General features: G+C 27.5%; 1 protein-coding gene across 3 annotated transcripts in view; it reads left to right on the top strand.

The window, feature by feature from the left end:
* The window catches only part of LOC113370200 (lachesin-like), a 102,283-nt gene that overhangs the window by 28,079 nt on the left and 50,662 nt on the right, over window positions 1-23,542 (top strand). For all 3 annotated transcript variants that reach the window (XR_003366556.1, XM_026610874.1, XM_026610875.1), the window contains 3 exons: window positions 1,990-2,118; window positions 2,462-2,599; window positions 16,641-16,661. Coding sequence is in view for 2 of the 3 variants with exons in the window: in XM_026610874.1 (XP_026466659.1) it covers window positions 1,990-2,118; window positions 2,462-2,599; window positions 16,641-16,661 (288 nt within the window). In the remaining variant the exon portion in view is untranslated. The remainder of the gene's footprint in view (window positions 1-1,989; window positions 2,119-2,461; window positions 2,600-16,640; window positions 16,662-23,542) is intronic.

Below are 23,542 nucleotides of genomic sequence, written 5' to 3'. Positions count from 1 at the left end.
ACACATATGAATGTAGGTCATGTGGAAGTGACTTTCAGTCGAGCACTATTTTGACTTATCTTCAGTGCATTAAAGTCAATTAAACAACTAACGGTGATTGTCAAAAATACCTAACCCTTCATATAACTATAACTGGAATGGCTACCAATGGCATCATAACCAATCAAATATGTCCATGATGCTGAAGACCGAGTATAAAACCTGGACTCGTTATCAAATATATTCACTTGTATTTTGACATCCAGGGAACAATCTAATGTAGTGTATATGTACAAATAAATATTTATAATATTTGATCGATCTGTGTTCACCTACATAATTACCGACACCGACAAACCTGATAGAAGCCCAAGCAGAGTTTTCGATCGCAGTGAATTGGAGAAATAACGGGATATTTCTTATGATCAAAATAATAGTAAGGTATATCACACATTTCAACAAGACTCAACAATAGTGAATCAAACAGGCACTATCAAAAGTAACGGTACTTTTTTATCAAGGATAATAAAGTTTTAAATGAATTATGTTATGAATATTTAGTAGTGTACTTTTATTTAAAAGTCTACTAGTGGGATTTTTTTTGCAAACATTTGAACAATTTGTATTGTGTGTATTGAATAATTATTAATGTATTTCAATTAAAATGTATTATTGTGTGCACTATAATCGAAAATGAGGAAAAAAACAAAAAACATGGAAGCAAATTACTCAACAATTGCCAACTCACCAGCGTCTTGCAATTATGCTGTTCATGTCATAGAAATAAAAGCCAGCTTTAATCCTGAAAGTTCTAGAAACATCAGATCCAGAAAACTACAAAACAAAAAAAATGGTTGAAGGTGAAATTTTGGCTTTCAACCTCTGGTATCAGCAGCGAGCTGGTGTACCAACTCTTCATATAACTACTACTGGAATATCAATCAATGATGTCATAATCAACCAAATATGTCCACAATACTAAGGACTGGGACTCGTTTTCAAATACATTCGCAAAATTAAAAACTATAAGACTGTCTACTGCTGAACTATCTATCTCTTGATACACTATTAATTTACCAGGTGTTGATAAAACCAATATGGATTTATAGCAGCTAATTGTGGGATTTTGCCAGCAAATCAATCATTGTGTTAATGCGACGTGCCCAGTCTAAAATTTTAATTCATGCTTTAAGCAATAAGACCTTAACATAGAATTTATTTATATTTTTTATTATATTTTTAACAGCAATCAGAACCTTACGTCCTAAGAGCTGTTGGGCTAAAACTTCTCCTTCCTTCGTATTTTTTAGATGGTAGCCCAATTTAGATTGATGATTTTTGTTATTAGAATAAATCTAATAGGGCTGACTTTTTATTGGTGCAGCAATGCCGGGCAAGGGCTATTTTCACTTGGAAACATATTGCTATGAACAGAGAATTTATAGACAGAGTAATATAAATAAAGTGTTCAACATTTCCAAAAACTGAAACATCATTAAAATTCAATAAACACTCAGCTTTTTGAGAAACCAATTTCAAGAAGACTAAAAAGGAATCTTCTCAAAGATAATAATGAAGACCTTTAGCACTACCACATCTTTGTAGAAATGTACAGAATTGGTGAATCACTCATTGGAGTAATTTTTGAACTATCTATATAGTAAAATTTATCACAAGAATTTATATGTGTGTTTGAAAGTATAAGTTCTTTACTATATTTATAAATAATAAATCAATATTTTGTTTAACACAATTTCGTAAAATTTGTTATCCACATTTTCTTTCAATAAATTTTAAATATTAATGGTCTAGAATCTAGATAATAAACTTTTTTTATAAAAAATCAGATGTTATCATTAATATGGAGATTTTTTATAAAAAAAAGTTCATTTGATAAATGGTAAAAAATATGTTCAGAACATATTAAATGATCATAATAAGTAAATGATCATAATAGATTGATCATTAATAGAGATAAAGTTTATAAAATCATATTCTCTGTTGTTTCAGTGAACGTAGTTGATGGTGAAATTCTATTTATTACCAAAGTTAGTCGCTTGCACATGGCGGCTTATCTCTGTGTTGCTTCAAATGGGGTACCTCCTTCTATAAGCAAACGAGTTCAACTTCGAGTTCAATGTGAGTATTCAAACTTTGTATTTATTTTAAAAATATTATTTAGTGCAACACATTTGCATAACTATATACTATATTTAAACAGTCATAACTCTAATCCATTTATTTAATAAACCCTGTTCAAAATATCGATTATTTAAATACAATATATAAAATACAAGTACCTTTATCTGCTACTAATTGGGTTAGGCGACACGACTTGAGAATCAAACCCCTATATTCAATAAATGACATTTTGAGTTTTGTCTATCTTTTTCAAATATTTTTCTTAATATTTGGCACCCCTGGTTGACTCTCATTTCGGCAATTTTTTTAAACCGATTACATATATGTATGTAATTTGCAGTTCCGCCGATGCTATCAATCCCCAATCAGCTCGAGGCGGCTTTTCAGGGGCAAGACGTCACATTGGAGTGTCACACGGAGGCTTATCCGGCCTCTATCAATTATTGGACCACAGAACGAGGGGATATGATTATATCAGGTTAGTCAATCTTATATACGTGTATTTTGCATTGATTTTTTATTATATAGAACATAAATTGATGTATTATCTTCATTTATTTTTGTGAATCATAGAAATTAATCTGTAAGGACCTCCGACTGTAAACTAATAGAAACTCAAAAATATTTCATTACAGAACGTCAATATTAGTTACTTATAACAACTCAATAGATATGAACAAATTATACAACTACATTTAATAAAACCCGATCAATGGATTTATATAGTTAATGCATTTTATCTAGCAACATTTTGTACTTTCTTTTTTTATTTTTTATAAACTTCTCTAAATATATTAAATCTCGGTACAAAATATGGGTTCTAAAATATCGTATATGAAAAAATTAGATTTTATTCTTTTATTCCAATACTTTTAATTGATAATTTTTCGATTAATAATAAATAGAAATGCAATATGTATATAATTATTTCACTTGTTAGCCATTGAATTGCGATTAGATTTGGAGTGGGATCTCCATCATTAATATGAATAATATAAATAAATTATAAATAATAATAATATAGTAGTTATTTATATAATATTTTATTTTCATAAATCATTATATAAATAATACAAGCTCTTATAAGAAACTTTTCAGTTCTACATTCTTTGGTAAATCATATCAGATTACTAATTTCAGCTGTTTTTAATAAATATATAAATTAGTATAGTTTTCCAAAAATTGATAATAATATTGATATAAATTTAACAATATATTCGGCTTTCATCAGCGGTTATTTTTATCAGTTAAAGAATTTATTAATATAGCTGTAAATGGTTTTTAAGAATTTGCATTATGAAATTTATTTCTGTAGTTATTATTTGCATATAAGTACTCATACAGGAATAATTTTTATTAATTAATGTCTCTGTCAGGAACAAATACTTTGATGATAATGACGACACAAATGACGATGTTAATCGTAATAGGAGCCTAATACATAATTACATATGATTATTAATATTTATATCTGATTTTATGATAAAAAATTTGCTTAAAAACCTGCAAGGTAATTGAATTCAATTATTCATTATTCATTATTCAAGGTCAGGCAACTACAATAATCTTTTTTCCAGACATTCTGACATATATTTTTATGTCATCCTCAATTGAAATTTTATTAAATAAGTCAAATAACTGTCAAAATCTAAAATTCCAGACATTTTGACATATATTTTTACGTCATCTTCAATAGAAATTTAATAATAAGTGCTCTGAATTTCATATCTACAAGACTTTTGATTTGATTTTCGACTATTAATATAAACATCATTAATAATTTATATTTTTTTATTTATCTTATCTCTTCAATAAATTAATCTGTTTTCACATTTGTTGATTTTAGTTTGCGATCGCGCACTCCATTTGATTACATTATAATAATACCCATCCTGTCTCTCGTCTCGATACTTGATTTGTTTAAAATATTTCTGTATGTTTCACATGTTTTAGTACTGTATCGTATAGAAGTAACTGTTTTTGAAATTTCACTGAAGATGAGGCAAATACCATGGTCTCGAAACGTCTGTAATTATTAAATGAAGTTGTGTTAAAAATATGAGTATTGTATTGTTCATATTTAACATTTAATTTTCGTTCCACTCATATCACAAAATTCTATAAATATATATATATATATATATATATATATATATATATAAATGTATAATTTAAACTATTGAATTTTCATATAATCAAAATGATCATATTACTACAACCAAATTGTGTATTAAAATCTCAATTAAATAGGAAGTAGAGCACGGAGGATAAAACAATTCAAAGTCTTTATGATATCATTAAGAAATTCTGACCGAAACAATAGAAAAATAATCTGAACCAAATGCACTAGCAATTTACTATATAAGATAATAAAACCTCGCTAATCTATCTCGCGCAATTTTGATCCGTTCATCAAATCTTTTGCTCGGTCGGCAATAAAAAACAATTCGATGCGGGAGTATTATTCTTCTTCCATTGGGAATGAAATAGAGTTCGCCATAATTCAGACGATTTAAAAAGTGCATTACCGAAATCGATATAAAACGACCGATGCACGGACTAAGCCCTTCTGTATTTGTGACAGGGATTGATTTCTAATGAGAATTTATGTTTGATTCCAATTTAGATGGTTATTTCGAATTTATAATGAATTTTGTAATCCCATCTGAGATCCTTTCTCGAGTCATTTTATATTTTTTGCATATCATCTGATTACAGAAACTATTAGGGGAAAGTCCCCTAGTGGCGGATACCTAAGGTTATTTATAAATAAATAAAAAAATATTTTACGAAATGTTTATTATATTATGATTTATGTTAGATAACTAAGTTTGAAACTAAATTAACAAAACCGCAATCTTTGCTAAAAAATAATTAATACTATCAATCAAACTTTGGTATCAAAAAATATAATTTTAAACAGTGGCACCTAGTACCGTACATTTCAAAATAACCTGCATTGATCACATATGTAGCCATCTCCACACTTTGGAATGTTTGTCTCACATGTCTATGACAAATTTTCTCAGATATTGTAAAAAAAAATCACTATCTATCCACCCTTTTGGCTGGATTTTTTGCTGGATTCATCATAAGATTTTCATTTTTTGACTAGGAAATACGAATAATGGGGATATGTAGTCACCGTTAGCACTGGGGTAACGGTGGCTACATGTGGGGTGGCCTGTGTGCCCTCCATGCCCCATTCACTTGTATTTTGAAATGAAAAGATTTATAGTTGCTTAAATAATACGTGTTAAATAGAGTGTTCGGTGCTTGGTGCCGTCCGGCGTTACGGGACTTTCCCCTAATATTACTATACTTTGCTATTTCTAATTTTAAGTATTGGACTGTTTTATTATATTATAGATTGATATTAGAGCAGCTACTATCTATTATTACTATATATTATAAAGAATATTACATTTGTATAAGTCTTTTTCACTCATGTAATCGCTAAAATTTTGCATTGTATTACTAACATTGTTTATAGAATATTCCAACTAATTTCGAGGACATAAATATCCATATTTTATTAATAGGGCTTTGGTATTACTAATTACTAATTTGTTCACTATTTATTTTCTTAATTCAAATATTTGTTTATATTTGCATGCACCAATCTGCTGTAATTATATAGAATTATAATCATTAATAATTTATACTATATTTGAAATGCAGTGAATAATAACTTCAGAAATTGGATTTTGTAGTTGTAATTTTACAAATTTTGTCTTTGCAATTTTTTTTGTTATAAAATAAACTTATTTTTTTATTTAAAAACATTTATTTGAATATTTTTTGATTGATGTAATTACTTATTATAGATTGTGATTTAGTTTTCACAAAATAAATGATCAAAGTAAAACGGATCTTTGTGCCCCATTCTACTCTATCCAAAACAAATAAAAATGCATTTAATAGAAGTGCAAATTATACCTTTAATTAGTTTCAAAAGAAATTATTCAATATTTTTGGAATTATAGGATAATCATACAAAAGCTACGAACTACAAAATATTTAAAATATATGTACGAAATTTTTAAATGTAATAACTTAAATTGAATTAATATAATAAATCAGTTATTTAAACTCGTTCAATTGAATTGTCCAACCCTGTATTACGAATCCGAAATGCATTTCCTTGATAGCGTCCGCCGGCGACAAAAAATCGTAACAGTTTTCTCTGTTTTTTTCAATTTTCTCGGCATGTTTTTCACCGTTCGGACACATGTGCATCGGTTCTTGCACTATAGGGCAGGCCAGACTTTAATGCGATTGCTTCCTTCGGTATTTTTTTATTCCTACCAACCAAGGTTTAGTTATAATGTAATGGATAGTGATTAAATTTCTTGTCAGCCACAGGGATCTGACTGATTTTCCTTGTTTTACTAATGCGTTTGTTATAATGGATTCTTTCAGGTTTTATATAGAGCTTGTTTGATCTTTAATATCTTTGAAGGTAATGTTGTAGTTTTAATTATTTTTATGAAAGACGCATATTGAACAACATGGAATATCAAGGAATAGAATGGTTTGAGATAGAAACATACATTAGCGATATGCCAGTATACTACATACTGAAATTTCGTTTAAAATTTCTTAAAAAAGTTAATAAAATTAAAATTATTGACATCAAGAGTGATATTTTTTAATTGTAATGGTTATTCATTGATCATGATATTATGAGATTAATTGTGAATATAAAAGAAAGAAACATACATTAGCAATTTGCATCAGAACATACTGGGATTTCAAGCATTTTATGTTACCTATAATTTGTAATCAGTGAAAAGTTTTTCAAAAATTTAATAAAATTGAAATTATTGACATCAACGGTCATATTTTTAAATTTTTAATAATTATTCGTTGTCAGAGAAGATGTATAATATCTCATTCTATAATATATTCTGTAATTTGTGATTAGTGAATAGTATTTTCTAAAAAAATCAATAAAATTGAAATTATTGACAAGTCATTTTTTTTCAATTTTAATTGTTATTCATTGATTATGATCAAAACATAATTATTTATCAAGTCTTGAGCGACTTGATAAAATGACTACTGAAACCTGTAATTTGGATGTAAAAAATATAAAAAGAAAGTATTCAATCTAAAATCCTTTCTTGAGATATTGTACATATTTTATCCACTGTAAACCTGCATATCATCTGATTACAGAAATTATTTTATATTTTGAGTACTAAATAGTGTAAAAGACTATACGTTATTGTTTCTAATTTTAATTATTCGACTGTTTTATTATATTATGCTATATTATGTGAAGACAGATTGATTTTCAGCTAATATCCATTCTTAGTTGACATTATAAAATCTATCACGTTTATATAGGTCTTTTACTCATATAATCCCTAAAATTCAGCAATGTACTACTAACACTGTTTATTAAACATTTCATCTAATTTTGAGGACATAAATATCCAAATTTTATTAATAGAGCTCCGGTATTACTAATTAATAATTTATTTACTATTTATTTTCTTAATTTATATATTTGTTTATATTTTGATTTACCAAACTGTTTTCATTATATGGAATTATAATCAGTGATAATTTATACATTTGCGAAAATTTTCATTTTCGATTTTTTTGCGATTGCTATAACTTGCCCTATGGAAAGTTAATAATAGTTTTGTAATGGATAATAAAAATGTATCAATTTGTAAAATATATGTACCTACTAATTGTAAAAGTTTATAAATTATAAATTTATATCGAATGAGTATACAATAATTGATTTAGGTCGTTCAACTTCAATATTCAAAATAATTATAATTGCCAAACTTCTGATATATTTTCACGTTTTGTGACTTTGTTTTCAATCTCCTGGAAATTGTACCAGCGCATTAATAGTTAATAATTATTCATATTATTTATCTTCTTAAAGCTAATCGAAGGAACTATTTTGTATTGAAGAGTGAAAGGCATACCTACTATTCGCTCATAAACCTATATGAGCGTATTATATATATGTATAGTTTTCTATCCGATTCAAAATCGCATTTATCAAAATGCTCTTCGCCCTATATTCTCATTTTTGGTCGATTATTGCACTTTATAATTTTTTTTCCAGCTTTCCCATTTCCAGACTGAATTACCGAATGCCAGCAAATTAAAAATGATCGAAAAAAGTAGCAAATAAAATATATGAGAGTCAAGCCGTTCATTTGATTATTATATTTCTGAATGATCAATGAATATTAATAGTTGTGCTTGATAGGAAATTTATGACGCAAATATATTCATCAAAATTGATTGGCCATTCTAATACTTGCGCGTGTCAGGCTATTTATTTCTGGCGTTTTACCAGCGAAATGAATATTTATGAGTTTGACACCAAATCATAAATACACAAATTCTCGGCGCGCTCGATCGCCTGTTCGACCGATAAACTGTATTTTGGTTTGTGGCCCATTTTTATCAATTAGCTATGATAATCGGCGCATAAAAACAATGACCGGTCTAGAGGGTTTTGCTTAAATGCAAACAGATTAATTTTACTCACTCCCAAACGTTTAATTGAATTTTTCGAACACGGAGTGTAAGGTGAAGTGGGTCAAGTTAGGACAGGTTTCAGGAACATTATTATTTAGTTAATTTATATTTAAATTTATTTGATTATTTGTCAAATGCTTTGAACGAATTTTAGTTCTAATATTTTAATAAATTCAGAATATCGTAAACAATATCCTTTATAACATTAATTTGATTTTTTTTAATATTGAATAGCAACACCTATGAATTAACTTCAAATCATTTGCTAAACTTTTTAAAATGCATGACAATTTATATTATGTTGCAAGGCAATATCTGATACATCTATATATTATTAATTAAGCAGAATATTACTGCACTTTCTGACATGCTTTTTTTCAAATAGTTCTGCTCTTAAAACTAATATATTTATGTAAGACTGGAGTATCCTTTTTTCTTAAAGTTATGGCACCCTGGCACATTATTTACCTAATTGAAATTCAACTAAACTTGTTTGTACTTACCAAATGTGGATGCAAAAAACAATAAATTCCTTTTGAAGTAATATGATTTTATTAGAAAACTCTAGAGCAACTTTGTAATTTGGATTAATTGCACCATATGACTAACAAAAATAACTGAGAAAATCTACTTTGAGGTAGAGCGGGTAAAAAGGTCTACCACCAATATTTAAAAGCCAAAAAAAAACATTTTTTCAACAACAATATTTAAAAGCAGAGGAATAAGGATATATAACTGGCAATCACCTTGATTCTTACAATAATGCTATTGGGAGATAAACGGCAATGTTTAAAAATCTATGACAAAATTATTTTCTTATGATATTAGTCTTTTTGGTTGTGAGCACTGTTGTTTATTATTAAGTATACGTTGTTTAATTGGTTTATAAAATATGATGCTAGTTTTAAGTTAGAATCAAATTTTTCTACATAATCTCTACTTGGGTAAAAATGACTTACTAAATCTTTACCCTGGCAAAAATGTAAACAATAGAAAATAGTTAACAAAAAAGGGATAAATTGAACAAATAGTTATTCCAGCTCTGCTGACTATTATTCCTGATAAAATACCAGATCAAGGTTATATACAGTGTTATTAACTTTCCGTAGGGTAAGTTATTGTAATCGTCCAAAAATCGAAATTGAAAATTTTTACTTTTCTCGACGTTTTGAAGGATTCTGAACATTTTGGCATACCTCAGAAAAAATGAATGTGTGTGTGTATGTAAGTATGGACACAATTTTTCGTCCACGTTTTCGGGTGCACGGATCAACCGATATGAATGGTTCAAAAAACATTCCATTCCTATTGATAGGGAGATGTGCTGATTAGTTCTTGGCAGAGGCAGGTCTAGCCGTTTTGAAGATACAGAGTAAAGAGTACAGAAACTAGAAATCAAGTTTTTGAAAGATTGGAACATCCGATTTGAATTATCCAAAAAACATTCAATTTGTAGTGACAGGGAGAAGGGGTGATTAGTTTTTGGCAAAGACAGGTCCAGTTGTTTCGGCGATACAGAGCTAAATATGCAAAAAAAGTTTTTGAGGAAACTAAGCGTCCGATTTGAATGATTCAAAGAACTTTCTGCTTGTTTTAACAAAATAATTGCTTTTGAAAAAAAATATAATTTCAATTTATATAATAATTCTAATTTTAATTGTAATTTCTGTTTATATTTTGTATTGGGTACAAAATATAGCTATTATTTAGTGAAATTCCTTTAAAATTATAAATAAGACATTGGACCTGTCCCATTTTATATTGCCTATTGGGTAAAAAGTAGCAAATTTTTGTAAAACAACAAAAAAATTTTTTCAACGATGAATTAGCTGTGAATTTTACTGAGAATGGCCATATACATAGTTGTGTGTTTGTTATGTATTATTTATGTAATTATTTATGTATTTATTAATTGGATTGGTTTTTACGATATAATTGCTCAAAGTTAAATTGGACTTTTGTGCCCCGCTCTACCCTGATATATTATATATATATATATATATATATATATATGTTTGTGTATAATTGTGTAAATTAATACCGTCGCATTTAATTGTCAATCCTGTATTCACAACTACATAAAATCTTTCTTTCATATCCAATATAACGTGTATTCAAGTCAGACATTATACCGAGGTAATGATATGATATTTTCGGTGTTATTTGCACAGAAATTCTCATATAGTACGTGGCGTATTAGTTTCTCTATGCTTGGCGAAAATACAAGAGCTCTTTGAATTTAGCACTAGTGACTGCCAGCACAGGAGATATTATTGCCTCGAGACAAATAGACATGCGGACGGACACATAGAAACGCTTCTATGTCGCTCTCGGTACAATACGCCACTCGTAGAATTTATAATATTCGCAAGAGGAAAAAAAAACGGAGTTGTCACTTTAATGATCATTTTGCATGTAATGCTGTCTAATGAAGCATATTCATGAAGATAATTAATGGGTGTAATACGAAGAATTTTTATTATTTTATGTGATATGCTTAGGTGCGTATTTTGTTCGCTTTTAAAAAAATATTATTAAAATATTTAAACTATTATAAAACTAGTAGTTTATGGCTTCGTGCCTCGAGAAAATTAAATATTCGAGAAAAAAAATCAGTAATCAAAAATAATGATTAATAACAATTGTTTTAAATATTTTCAAATAAATTATGTAATATATATTTTATCGCTCATATATTATATAGTAACAATCTTATTGCATAAAAATGTTTACGTTAACAAGAGATGCGAAATGAATCCATCTAAGGATATATTTCTTACGATTAGAACAACGCATATAAAATATACTGAAATTTTTAAAATGAATGATAAATTTAAAATTAATATTTAAAGTATGAAACTTTGTATATTTTCAAAAATTAAAAAAAAGTGAATCGTGAAAAGTGAAAAATCGTGGACAAAAAATTGTATCCAAACATACATACACACATACACACATACATACATCAATTTTTTCTAACATATGCCATAATACTCAAAAACTTTTGAACCAAAAAAGATATGCACAAATTTTCATTTTCAATTTTTTTGCGATTAGTATAGCTTACTCTACGGGAAGTTAGTTAACAAAAATTATTATTTTAACTCCTTTTAACAACTACGTTTGCTGTTTAGTTATTGTTATATAATCAAAAGACTAAATTATCTTTAGTTATTTGAAATTGGGAACATATTCATGACACACATACGCACACAAACACACGCATATATATATAAATATAAATATATATTATTTTTTATATTAATGCTAATTGTCTATGCTTTAACACAAGCAATAAATAAATTAGAGTTAACAAAATGTACGTTACCTGAAAATATGGTGAAAGAAACTCGCTTTTGTTATTAACTTTTCGTTTGATAAGTTTTAGTAATCGCAAATAAATCGAAAATGAAAATTTTTATATATTTTTACGTTTCAAAGGTTTCTGAATATTTTGGCATATCTTAGAAAAAACTCGATGTACCTGTATGTTCGTGTGTGTGTGTTCGGATACAAATTTTTGTCTTCGATTTTGAGAATACAGATTAACCGATTTGAATAATTTGAATAGAAGAGGTACTAGTGGTGCATGGCATCGTGCTTTAAGGCAAATTGCCGCACCGTAATGAATTATTATTCGAGGAATATTAGATGATTTAAAATAGATTATTATAAATACTGTCTATAATACGAATAATATTTTAAATGCAATATATAAGAGCTTATAAATTATTAAGATGACGTCATTCATATATGTTTAAATTGTGAATAAACAAGACTTATCACACGAAGTTAAAATGGAGGAACTATATCATATTTCTAAGAATTGGATAAAGTAAAATGCAAAATTAAAAATGTTTATTTCAAGTATATAAGTGAGCTTTATAATTATAGTTAAAACAGAAATTTAAAACAAATTATTTTTGATCTTTAAACAAAATTTGAAAATGGAAAAAAATTGAAATAAATAAATTCTTTGTCTTTATTTTCTTAAACACTTTTAGATCCTTGTCTCTGAAACAGTTTGGCGTGCTCTTGCCAAAAACAAGTCACAGCCACTTCTCATCATTACGAATTAAATGCTTTTTGAATCATTCAAATAGGATACTTTTTTCTCGCAAAAACTTAATTTTCGTCTTCTGTAATTTTTGCATTGCATTTCGGAAACAGCTGAACCGATCTTTCTCAAAAACTAATAAGCACTAATTTCCATAAGTAGGAATCGAGTGCATTTTTTAATCGGTTGAACCATACTCCCGAAAACGACGACAAAAAAATGTTTCCGTACATACACGCACACACACTTGCACGCACATGATTTTTTTTTGACGTCAGAAACCTTTCAAACGTAAAGATATGCAAAAATATTTTATTTCGATTTTTAGAAGATTACAATAAATTACTCTAGAAATTTAATCAAATTAATTAGAAGTTAATTAGTAGAAATATTAATTAACAGCAAAAAGAAGTATGCTATTTACTTTAAATTGTGAACGTTTGTTTTGTGATTTTGAGTGATTTTTAAAGTGATCCACAGGGGTTCACGTCATTTTTGAGAAAACGTCGACGCAAGGTCCGAAATCGACTCACATACACACACATATACTTTTTCCAAATTCGGTTTCTAATGACTTAAACCGTCGAGAAAACATAAAATTAGCAAATCGGGTTTTTGGCAAAAACATAAACTTCTCCTTCGAAAGTTAAAAAACAACATCGAAGCAATTTGAAATCCATTTTTAATGCAAATTGCATAGTGCATTATATTAGTTTCATCCCATCTATTTATCTCCATATAATGCATCTGTTATGCATCTGTTGTTAAACAGAATTAATAATAATAATGGCGTACTTTACATTAAAGTTCATATTTCATATTCGAAATTGGTCAAAATCAGCAAACACACGGACTAAAACATGTTTATTTGATTACTGATCTATGTTGAACTGCAAATAATATGCAGTATTTGTGCGAATAGGCGTGTGCAATGTTTGATTAGGGAAGGAAATACAAAAGCAATGTGCATAGAAACGCGGTTCTAGTGCGCATATATGAATATGTATATAAGATATTTTAATCATAGTCCTGAGAAATGGGTGGTTACATGTCATGTATTTCGTCAGAAATGTAAGAAACCTAGGAGCTGGTTGTAACAGTTTTTTGTTCTAATTTATATATCTTGAGATCTGATTTGATGAAATAAAGATGGATGATTGCTTTAGGTATTCCTATACTGAAAAATGTAAAAATAATTTCACAACTGTTGTTTCTTACTTAAATGTTTATGTCAGAACCATGTGAAGTATCTCTTTTGCTTTCACAATTTACAACAAATAACATCTATTAAAAATAAACTAGTGTTGCCCCTATTATTTTTCACCAGCGATAAAAACTTAAAAATAAAGAGTGCGCGTAAGTTTCACACGCAATTGAAGTAAAACTTTTTTCATATTGTACGAGATAGCATTTAAGTTAGAAATAAATACATCATATAGCAATTTTGAATAATGTTTATTAACATGGTAACACTCGTAATGTACACATTTATTAGTGTCGACCATTATACACATTTGTATAATTATAAATTATATATTTATAATAGCATTGAAAATATTTATAACATTTGAAAACAATAATGTAATTAAAGTATACTTCAAATACGACATGATCGGTTTGTCATTGTAATTAACATTTACGACTTGTATCTTCATAAGAGAAATTAAGCAACTGCTGATTAATAAATTCTATAATATTCGTTTATACAGTGGATTATGTTAAACAACGCTTGAAGAACTTCATGTAATTAAAATTAACATACATTCATTGACTGCTTTTATTTTTTGTTTACTTTTTCGCTGGCGATATAATCTCATTCTTTGAGCAGCTGCAATATCTGTCTTACCTAAAAAATATTTTCCATTTTAATAACTTCAAAAATTTATAAAAACTACGAATAATATAGAAATTATTTCAATAAACTTATGTTTAGTACACGGCATAAATGTTTCATTTGATTTATTATTTTCATTATAATTATTTACGGGGAACAGGGTAAAATATTCTTTTGATATAGGCATTTTTTATTAAATCAAGATTTGTACTACCATGTAATTTTAAAATGTTTATTTATTTATGCTGATTTCCTTGTCTTGATAAATGTTTATTTATCTTTGCTGATTACATGGTAATACAAATCTTGATTTAATTAAAAATGCCTATATCAGAATAATATTTTACCCTGTTCCCGGTACAACGACAGTTCTCTATTCACGCGACACGACGACTAATCACAATCGACCCGTGTAGAAGTGATCTCATCGAAATCCGTTGCATTCTCACAGACTTACACCCTAGTCGCGCCTAAAGAAGTTTTACTTCAATAATTTGTTAATAGATATTTCACAATTATCTACCTTAATTATAATCATAATTAGCAAACATAAAACATGCAAAGTACAACAAAATTCATAATAATTTAGCTCGTCTGAAATCCTCGAACACACATCAAAGCTACGTACAAACGTACTCGTATTTGTACCTATATTATGTAACTTTTTTGTAACGTTACAAAGTTTAAAACTCGGTCTCGTTACCCAATTCAGTAAAGCGGTTGTGCAAATAGCAATTAGTTCGAAATGACTTACGACGATAATTGAAAAGTTAACTTTTAATGCCACCGCACTCACACAATTTCGCACAGAGCAACGGAAAAGCTGTTTGCGTACATGTACAATAGATACTTGCCCGGAATACTAGATCCGGGTGTAATTACGACAACGCCGCTGCCGGATTAACAGTCTAGTAAATTTCATAAATTTGTAATAATTATCATTGTTAATTGGATAATTAGAAATTCTTAAAAATTGTATTGTAATGAATGATAAAAAGTAGAATATTTAAACCTTTATGCTTCAATTTTTTTTGACATCATATAATTGTGTAATAAAATAATTAATAATATGGACTACAATATAATATGTATATAATATAAAAATAGCAGGCATAAAATAAACTAGTGATTGTGCCAGAAGGGCATTAGATGGAACTAATTTAAATTTAAATTGTTATATTATGTTAGGACTATAACTACAAAATCACTAGCAATTTCGAAAAAAGGAGATGTGGCTGTAACTCTTAATCATTCGCCATATTCACAAATAAGTCATTTAATTAATTAGGCTAGTGTTCCTTGTATTTCGAGTCGCTTCTTTTTCTAAGTATTTATTACAAGTGAAAGATAATTTAACTTTTTTAATATTCTCAATGTCCAAATCTTTGGTATAGCTATCAAATCAAAATACAATGGACTATTCCGAACGGGTTTGAATCACCTCCATCCTCAAACAATATTTTTTTGTAGGATCCATATTCTCATATCGATATGCAATTAAATCATCAAAATATAGAATATCTTTATTTTTCAGCTAGCTAAAGTTTCGTAATAAGATTTACTTACTTTATAGTTGCTTTGAGAATGATGATTTAGTATTTACTTAATTTGATGAATAACTTCTTATGATTTTTTTTTATTTACTCTAGATTTTACATCATTTGGCTACATGCCATTCTTATACGAATAAACACTTCTTAGTAACTACGTCATAATTATTTTATAAATTAGTATTGCTATCCTTAGTAAATATTAGGGTAATAAAAACAATAAATAAAAAAAAATCCCAATGAACTTATGAATGTATTTATATACCTACTCTCATATTATTGCTAAATATTATTGGGTGGAAAAATATGTTCTTTTTGTAAATTTTTATTTAACATCATTTATTCTTTTTCCTTGATCTACATTATGAAATATTTACATTCATATTTTGTTATTTCTTAATATGTGTTTCTGTACATATTGCTTTTGGTATAACCTAAACAATTAAAATCCTCGCATGTTATATTTGTCAGCTACATTTCAAAGCATTTTTGTTGGGCTAAATATTATAAATTATAATTTATTTTTAAATTCATTATTCTATTTCACATTGTATTTTTTCAGAGCCCATATTAAAAGTTCTAGGTACGTATAAACTTTTTTATGCACTGTTTTAGAATAATTTTTTGATCTTGATATTGTTTTTTATAGTATTCTGATATATTAATATTTTGTGTGAATTAATTTAACTCGATATTGGTTGTGTATTTATGCTTCTTATTATTTGATAATCTGCAAATATGATTTTTATTTCTTATTTTAAATAAAATATATACGTATTCAGTATTTGTTGAGAAACGATATTATTGCGACACTTTTTTGAAGGATTTAGTGAAATCTTTTAACTTTTGAGAATATTTATGACAATTTAAAATACATAGTTTTTTTTGCAAAATTTACTTATTCATACTATGTCTACATTTAAAACATGTTAAAAATAATCGTAGAAATTCTTGGAGATCGTAGAAAATATTATATTTTATCCATATTTTCACAAATTTGCCAATAGTTAACTTTGTTACAAAAATAGTTGAACTGAAATGATGAGAAGTGATGAGAATTTTGACATTGCATAAATTTGTTTAATTTATTTCTGAGCAGAAATGTATTATGATAAAAACCTGTAATTACATTATATGAAAATTCTCTATATTTGTATATCTTAAATATTTAACACACCTTATCACTTAAATACTTATCTATAAATGAATGAAAATATCGAGGTATTTTCTTGAATTTTGCATAACCGTGAAGTAAAAAAATGAAATAGTGAAATAAAGTAACATACAAGTAGAAGCATAAAATGTTATTTCATTCAAAATTATATTTTCTGTATAATAAATGTTGTAGTAAACTAGGTTGATAATAATGTGTCTTTTTTATTAAATAACATGTTAATATCTAGCAGTATTTAAACGATATTAATTAAAATTAATTCCGAACGTGCTCGTGAACTTTTAAATTACCATAGCGAATAATAAACCCTCATCTTTCCAAAATCATATAATACTGTATCAGTCTCGCTTTCTCTCGTATATAAAACAAATTAGTTATCTCGTTTCGGCCCTTCATAATCTTAAAGCACTTTTTAATTGGCCCGTCGAGGGTACAGGGGTAGTTGATAACACCACTTAACACTTAAGCGAACTGAATTATTAATACCTATATCATATTATGGAGGAGGAACGCGGACACTTTTTATATGTTTGTGTTATAAAATGATTCGAAGGGAAGTTTATTTGTTTTTTATTGCTTATAATTGGTATACGCTACAATATACATACGTATTTACATAATTCACGTTAAATGATATGTTGAACTAATCATATTTTTTTATAATTTAATTCCACATCAGTATTCTTGGGTTTATATTAATTTTAGTTATCAGTCGTGTTAATATTAATTAATATATTAATCGTGCTCTGGTACCAAAATATTCTAGACTAACTAATGAGTATGCAATACTCAATACATAAGTTTGTAATAATAAAAAAAAAATTGAATACAACCGTTATAGCATTTTTGTACAACAATTTGCAATATATGACAAGCAAATGGCACCTGAGTGTCAGTAAAGGTAGATGAGTTAATATGATCAATATATTTATTAATTAATTTTAAAGAAAATTAATTGAATTTGGAGACCAAATGTTGTCGGTTGATATATTTGAGAGTAATTTTCTATCGGTCAAGTTAATTATATTATCCTATTTTTAAATTAAGCAAGTGAAATTTACTCTAGTGTCAATTGTTTACCATACACTAAAAAAATCTACTTTTCTTGGAAAAAACTTGTTTGTAATTCTGATAATGTTAACAATTCCAGAATAACCACTTATACTATTTCAGTTTTACGAAAATAACCTTTTTAACATTAAATGTCTTTTCTATCTGATTAATCAAATTAACTGATTAGATTACGAGTCAATTTATATTGGTGAAACTAGGCAAACTTGAATAAAACAACCCACAATCACATAAATAAAACTTTCAACATTACAAACAAGTTAAAACTATGCTTACAGAATACATCAATACGTTAAAAAATAATATAGTTTTTTGATTCAACTATACTATATTTAGAGGAAAATTAATACAAAAGACGTAAAACAACCCACAATCACATAAATAAAACTTTCAACATTACAAACAAGTTAAAACTATGCTTACATAATACATCAATACGTTAAAAAATAATATAGTTTTTTGATTCAACTATACTATATTTAGAGGAAAATTAATACAAAAGACGTAGTAATTATTGCCTTTGCTCCTAGGTTTATGAGACTTAACAAACACAATGACCTTAGTACGATACAAACATCTGCTTTTTGGATTGTGTTTTGAAACTTAATAAACAATAAAAAAAATGAGCAGAAAATATTGCAACTAGTTTCACATATAGTCGAATTTTGGTGAACATTTTTTTATTAGTATTTTCTCTTGCTAGTTACAGATCACACATTTTGCAAACTCACATTTTTGTGAAAATTATGTTAGTAAAATTGTGAAGTATTGTTTAAATATAACAGTTTAATGTTTAATATTAAGCATTAAATTCGTTGTAATGATAAGTATAGCATAATATAGTACAGTAACATGGATTATTATTATTTTTCCTTTTTAATATTAGAAAAGGCTGATTTTAAGTGATTTTCTACTGCTTATATAAAATTTTGAAAACTCTATTTTTACATATTTTAGTTTCTAGACTAAACTTTTACTTTTATTTTATCTTGATGAAGGCTCGGACTATAGCCAAAATAGAAATAATTGTTGTTCTATTGATGTTAGGCCCGATAATTAGCCCTTGTCTTTGCATATATCACCAACAAATTTAGAAAGTTTGTGAGTGAGTAAGTGTAAACATGAATTTAATGTAAATAAATATATATATATATATATATATATATATAAGAAATATATAATATATATAAGAAATATGTAAGAAGAATAAGAAATAAGCCTCGGAACACGCACAGTACAGAAGTCGTTGGCAGAAATTACTTAACTTTATTCACATTTTTGTCCAAATAAAAGTATCATTTTTCTGTTTACATCATACAAAAAAATTACAAAAAAATCATGGTGTTGACAAGTTAGTTGTATAAATGTTAGTGCTAATTTCTAGTGTCGTGTACACTTCTCTAGATGTAACCTACCAACGTTAATATCCACTGATGACATTAAATTGAATGTCGAAACGTTTGGAATTAAAGATTAATTTATAAATCTTTGCTTTTTATTCTTTGATGTATCGCCCCACAAGAACTTACTCATATATCTCAACATCAAAATTAACAACTAAATCATATATATATATATATATATATATATATATATATATATTTCAAAGTAACTAGCAGCCCATTCGTCGAAATAAAAAAGGTATAAAGTGTAAATACTTTTATTTATACGTTTCGACACAAGATGCGTGTCATCATTCAGCAACACAGGACAAAAACACTCAACAAAAATTCATTTTAAAAATTAAACTTAATAACATATTAGAGAAAAACATTTTTTTAGAAAAAATTATGAATAACTAAAAGATTTGAAACTAATTTGACTAAAAGTTATAAAATACATAATTGTGAGACGAGAAACACGCCCATACCGAGCATCCAGACTCGACTGATATCTGTGTATATGTATATATACATGTACCTAATATACGTGTAAACGCGCAATCTTTTCGCGCGAGCTAAGCCTGATGTATTCGTGATCATAACTCACCGACTTGAGCATTGAGATAGAAGTAGAAAAAGAGCGCATGCAAAACACCGTTCTCGGTTTCCCGATACGAATGACAGAGACTTCGGTAAAACACCGTGGTGTAGGGAATAAAGAAATCGCGAGCCAGAATCACCAGGGAAAGGGGTCTTAGGTGTGTATATATGTTTGCGAGCTTGTGTTGTAACATAACACTGCGCGATTTGTCAGCCGAAAGAAAAAAATGTACAATGCGGAACCGCGGAAAAGAACGTTGGCATTATCTCAATCGCACCATTGTTGGGGAAGATAGGAGGGTAGGGATGTTTTGCATACGAGCATATGGTTGTTTCATGTGTAAAATTGTGAATTACACATAAATATTGTATTGTTATGTTATCTTTAATAGAAGTTGAGTTATACAATTAAATTAAGGTATTTGAATGCATAACTTACACGTGCTACTATATTCTTCAAATCGATATATAGTAACAATACTTCTGTTACCAAAATTAGATCAACTGAAATTTTATTAAGGTTTTACTCTCAATATCCAGATGCTTAATGTATCTCAGTTATCGATATATATTGCAATAAATAACAGTTACTAGTGCTTTTCAATAACATAAAATGCAGCATGCATATACAATTTGCTTTCTAGCCATTCGATATATAGCAATTTCCAATTTCTGTCACAGCATGTTCTAAACTTTTCGATTTCTTTTCTTTCCTTCAGGTATTTAGCTTCCTCTTAAAGAAATATAAAGGCGCATAAATCACGATGCGAAACCGCGGATGTAACTCAACTAGCTAAATGCTATTACTTGTTGAAGCTTAAGCCCTCCTTTTCTTCAGTGATATATTCATTCTAGCGGCCAAACTTACATTTGTCTCCTAGGAAGAAGCGACAAAAAATATAGCGTTGAAGTGAAATTTACAGAAGAATTATAGACGAGTACCAGCTATTTTTCATACATGTGTGCATTTTATATGCGGTAGTTGTCGTTAGATTTATCATTTTTCTAAGGATTTATTACTTAATTTCGAAGAATTTATATGTACATTACCCCTTGTGTTCGGAAATTGTTTTAGCGAGAAATTTATGCACGGCGCAAATGTACAAGGCGTCTCCACCGTTTTAAGAGAGGTCTGGCAAGTCAATATTTTTAATTTTCTGAATGACAAATTTATGTTTTAAATAGAAAATCCGATTTGCTTATTTCATTTAGATCAAATTAAATAGCTAAAAATTTGACCGCTAATTCTTTAAGACTGGCTAAAACTCAACTCTTATTTATTAAGTCGATTATCTAATTCAGGCATATCGGAAAGTTTCTAAGACAAAATTCTACTCACCTCTAGTTATTACTTTGAATAGTTCCAATATGATAAATAGCATGTTTAGAGCATTGATATATTTTGTAATATATTATTTATTACACAAATGTTTTCAGTTTGCGTATATTATTCGACAGGAAAAAAAATGTTTTGCTAATCATTGACAAGTTTATATCATAATAATCAAAATTACACCGCTTTCTCATTATTTTATGTGATAAACCGTTCCACACCAAGCAATTTATTTTATTGTGAAACTACACATTTTAAATCGTTTCAAACCTTTCGCCCTGCATTATATTATATTTTATACCTGCTATCACTCGCTCGATTTTAAACTCTCCAATTTAACTTTACTAATCTCGTATTTTATATCGCATTTTCACCTCTGGTTCGCTATTTTTCACTTTTTTCTTTGCTTTTTACTCTGCAAGTTTTTCCCATAGGAAAAATGTAACGCTTTGGTGGTTTTTGCTATGTATATTGTGCATAAATACATTTTAAACATATTTCCCACATCATAAAATTGTTTATGCAAAATCTGTTCAGATCCAATTCAAAGCACAGGGAGATAAAATTGAATATATCAGAACTTGTGCGATTCACATAATTAGAAAAATATTTTTTTTCTTTAACTTTTTTCTAATTATGTTCTTATATTATATTTTTTAGTTCTTTAATTAGTGTCATTTAATTATAAAATATATATATCGTGTATATGTGTGAATGTTCTTACTACATTTTCATCAATTGACAATCGCCGTAAATATATATCAACCTTGTAAAAACTTTGTGCGTTTGGAGATTCTTTGCCAGATAATTTGAAAGTTTTGCAGTTTAGATCGACGTGATATTGAGTGTGAAATTGTTTATTTTTATTGAGTTTTAAAATTGCTGAAATACGCCTTTAATTATCTACAACATTGTTTCAAAATTTTTCTTTTATGATACTTTCGTATAACGTTTGTTCTTTGTTCCGTTCTCTCAAAATATTTCAGTAATTATACAAAGTATTTAGTCGCTGCTTTTACTCCTGATTTCAATCTCATACACACTATTTAAAATAAATTTTTATTATAATTTGTCATTAATATTCATTGTAAACTGTATTTAACTATATGTCAATTAATTTAGTAATTAACTATAACAAATAAGTTCTATAAGTTATAAGTATTAAGAGCATAATTATGAGTAAATTTATCGTTTATTTATTTCTCTTAGTACTTTATTCTTTTTTCTACTCGTTTATATATTTTTCTAAATTTTATAATATTTGAAAGTTTGAACAATTGTAATTTATTACATTTTAAAAGTTTTAAATATTTCAAATACTAAACCTTTATTTATAAAATATATTAGAAAGATCGTATAAATCATATTTTAAAAATGATATATTGGATGAATGATATATTGCAGTATGCACCTGCTGATATATTTACACAATTTGGAATTCTTTCGCAATGTATGATGATTTATCAATATTTAAACTAGTTAGACTTGAAACTATAACATTTTATACAACTTATATCTCAATATTTACTGATATTCCACAATTGACGTGTATGCTATAGCATTCATAGTATTCAATGAGTATATGATAAGCTGACTATCCTTATAAAAACGGTATTGAATCAAATTTTGGGTATCATTTTCAAAATAAAATGACTTAATTTTTGTATCTTGCTGAAACTTTCGTTCACCGCAAACGTGTTAATTCTATACTAATTCCCTGGGTTTTTATTGTTGATGTTGTATGCATTACATTTTTTAATTCTAAAGAAATTGTTATTAAATATATTATGCCAAAATGTTTATTATAATTACATACTCTTATTAAAATGTAATTTGCTAGATAGAAGTTAGTCTATAGTGAAATAAGCCAGCTCTCTTATTCTCTATCAAGTTTTTTGTGATCA

Source organism: Ctenocephalides felis, unplaced genomic scaffold (genome assembly GCF_003426905.1).
Source record: "Ctenocephalides felis isolate EL2017-DRISC unplaced genomic scaffold, ASM342690v1 CF-g0.4_SCAFFOLD_01492, whole genome shotgun sequence".
NCBI classification, from domain to species: Eukaryota; Metazoa; Arthropoda; class Insecta; order Siphonaptera; family Pulicidae; genus Ctenocephalides; species Ctenocephalides felis.
This window is presented reverse-complemented; position numbering and strand designations above follow the sequence as displayed.